Genomic DNA, 3421 nt, shown 5'->3' with positions numbered 1-3421 from the left:
GGGGGGGGGGGGGGGGGAATCAGTAAATCCATTGTTTAGTTTGACACGTAATCGCCAGGGCTGCGAAATAAAATTAGCATTAAAAAAAACATTAATTAAAATGTTTTAATACACTTCCCGAAAGGAGTGGGACAATTACTCAAAGTTCTCAGATGTTTACATAACGACAAGCTTTGCTTAATTATCGTTTAAACAACTACAAGTAAGGTTTTAATACTAACTGGCTTTAGGCAATGCAGCGATTAAGGAAAATTAAAGCCGAGAACATTGAGTAAACCCCCCCCTCCCCCATACATTCGTTTACCGCTAAACATATCGAACACAGGATGTTGGATTACTAGTCACCCAGTGCTTTCCAAGATAACATTTCTTACAACATATACCTTCTTCCTGTTTATTGTTCGCAAAAACGAAAGTTACACTGCCTCACGCCTCTTGGGGGAACCCAGGATGTAGCTGACATTTGAGAAAAAAAGAACACAAACCTAGAAATGTTAAAAAAAAACATACTCTAAAGTTAGGGCGCCTTCTCATTGTTACACCAACACCCTTAAAAGAACGTTGTAAACACAAATGTTTTTTTTTTTTGTTTTTTCACTCGTTAATTCGTTTATTCATTTTTTTTAAGAAAAGATAAAACTGAGTTGCTTTCTAAAAACTAAGAATAAGCGCAACGTTTTAAACGCTACGTACAAAATAGTTTCGACTTCGCCTTTTCGCGCAATTACATACAAACTACACATCAGAACGGCGGTTCTAAAGTTTTAGTAACCCCCAAGGACCTCTTTAAATTGATTTTTTTTTCGCGGACCCCCCAAGTCTATCGATACTACCATTTTATTTTGAAATACTGATTCCGTATACATTAAAATAATTATTCCAACATTAAACATTTTAATCGATATAGATTTAATTAGGCGATCTATAACTTAATATCTTATGAATTTCGAGCATGATTCGTGGACCCAAGTTTGGATCAAAATATGGAAGGCGAAATCTGATCAAGATCAACTAAGTTTAGTTATATAATCATCACCGTTCAAAATCAATGATTAGCAAAAATATTTGATAAAGTTAACGATACTTTAAAAAAAAAAATCTTGCTGAAACTTAAGGTATTAATAAATATAAAACATTTACCAACAACAACAAAAAAAACTTTACAAACATGTAAATCGCACGACTTCCCTAGCGGTTTTGACGTCATGCCTTGTAAAAAAAAAACCAAACAAAAATCATTACATATCCGAGCTTAATTTAAGCCTAATCTAATAATCAAAAACAACAGTAAATTTTATTACCTAAATAGTCATTGTTTAAATTAGTTTATTAATCAAAGGAGTTGATTAAGTATTCTTCTCGTATCTTTAATTATTGTTATACAATAGAGTCCAAGTCCAAACTCAACGGTAAGGTTTAAAAAGAACGTATAAACTTAAGTCTGACGTTCTTTCAAATCAAGTTTTTTTTTGGCATCGTGCGATGCACTCAAATATCTCCCCTAGTTCGTTAACAAAAATACATAAAGCTAAGACTTACAATAATTGTTTGTTTTTTAGTGTTTCACCAATTCAACCTTTTTTGAATTAACAGATACACCACCCCCCCAAGTTGGTGCCAAGATACCTTTTATGTATCGCTAATGTATTGTAACGCTAGCAATAAGTACAAAAAAGTGACACCGGAATGTATAACAGTTCGTTAAAGTTCGTTGAACAGAATGTTTTTTTTTTGTTTTGTTTTTTTTAAGAACGAACCAGAAGTTTTATCAAATTAATCCCATTCATACTGCGTATTCCTTTCCTTTGTCCACGTTATTCCTCGAGAATTCCTTGCTGTCTTCCAGCTCCCTCGCAAAGTTCGCCATTACCTCCTTGAAGTGGACGGCGTCCATATTTTTACACAGAAGATAGATGAGGAACCAGTCACCCGCGTAACAATAATTACACACTGTCTCGATATCCGTTTCACTTGCTATACTCGCTCTAGTCTTCAAGAGAAGATATCGTCCGTTTTGCCAGACGAGGGTAACCAATCGATAAACCATCTTGACGCCACTTACAACACACAACATAACCAACCAGAACCATAAAAAGATATAAATTTTCTCGTTAATGATATTCAAAGGCAACATGCAAAGAACATCGTGCTCCTTCACATCACCAGAAGAACCAAACTGGTTAAACGTGCACTTGGTCATTCTTGGGAAAATCCTGACCATTGGATCTACTCGATCTCTCTGTTCGGTCTTAGCAAATTGGATTACGTCTGTCCCATAAGTTGTGAACTCGCCGCCAAGAAACTTATCAATTAAATACATCTGACCGATCACATTAACAAAGTACATTATTTCGGTGATAACGAAGTAACCCATGTACCTACCATGGTTATTCAAATGAGTCTTGAGATATTCAACCACCAAAGACACGGCCTCCGATTTGGCTTCGAAACTTAAAACGGGTGAGTTAAGAGTGGACACCAACTTCTTTACCAAAGAACCTTCCCATATCTTCCACAAGTATCTCGGCAAATAAAACATCCCTGCCTGAAGAAAGAGAACAAAACACACCCATTGGTAGTACGAGTGGTAAGTCTTTTTATCTCCGAGTTCTGTCTTTTTGACTCCAGGGGCTGCAACTTCAACTCCAACTTTAAGATTCATCGCAGAAGGGAGGGTGAAGGTAGTGTGGATCCAACAGAACGTATCGAGAAGATTTTGAGGAATGTTATCTGTGGACATACAATCAATTGGATCACCAAAGTACTGGGTACTCGTTACCAAGAGACTGAACGCAGTTAGGATTAACACCGTCGCTTTGTAGTGTAATCTACATACACTATCGTCAATGGAATAGGTAGCAAATTTTAATGCACCTTTCAGTGCTCCAAATAAATCAAGTACCATCGTTTCACTTTACTAGACCGATTTTTTTTACTATTAGCCACTATTTGTTGAATATTAAAATTACTACTATTTACGTTTATCCAAAATTGTAAACTATGCTATCATCCGAAAATACGCACACCACTCGACATCAGATTCTCTAAGCCCTTCACTTCACAAATCTTTTAAATAGTTGAACTTAACTATTCAATCATAAAGTTCCTTATGATTGGTTCTTCCCTTACCAAATGACTTGCTTTTCGAAAAAAATGGCCAATTAGAAGGAGTCAGAAAAATAGTTTACGTCATTAGTTGTCGTAATGCCACGGAAGTCCGTCCAAAAAGAGAGACAAGGGGGGGTAAAGTACCCATACGTCGACACGTATCTTTCTCTACTTATGCAGAAACTCTTATGACTACGTGGTTAAAATTTCTCAAGATTTTAACTGGAAAAAGGAGTGTGATAAACTAATTATTTTAGTGTTACCATCCTTTATCTTTTACAGTATTCGTATCTCTGTTCTTTGTTAAAATTGG

The 3421-nt window shown here is 35.8% G+C and overlaps 1 protein-coding gene across 1 annotated transcript; it reads right to left on the bottom strand.

Annotated features, from left to right (window-relative positions):
- Positions 1–597: 597 nt before the first annotated feature.
- LOC106473849 (innexin inx2-like) lies at positions 598–3052 on the bottom strand. The gene has a single exon (XM_013934533.2). The coding sequence runs from the start codon at positions 2903–2905 to the stop codon at positions 1784–1786; it is 1122 nt and encodes a 373-aa protein (XP_013789987.1). The 5' UTR covers positions 2906–3052; the 3' UTR covers positions 598–1783.
- Positions 3053–3421: the final 369 nt, after the last annotated feature.

The sequence above is a fragment of the Limulus polyphemus genome, unplaced genomic scaffold, assembly GCF_000517525.1.
Source record: "Limulus polyphemus unplaced genomic scaffold, Limulus_polyphemus-2.1.2 Scaffold6554, whole genome shotgun sequence".
NCBI classification, from domain to species: Eukaryota; Metazoa; Arthropoda; class Merostomata; order Xiphosura; family Limulidae; genus Limulus; species Limulus polyphemus.
The sequence above is the reverse complement of the archived record's forward strand: the minus strand, read 5'-3'. Positions and strand labels throughout refer to the sequence as shown.

Excerpts from the sequence above, each read along its gene's own strand:
- LOC106473849 (XM_013934533.2), bottom strand. The coding sequence starts at position 2,905 with ATGGTACTTGATTTATTTGGAGCACTGAAAGGTGCATTAAAATTTGCT.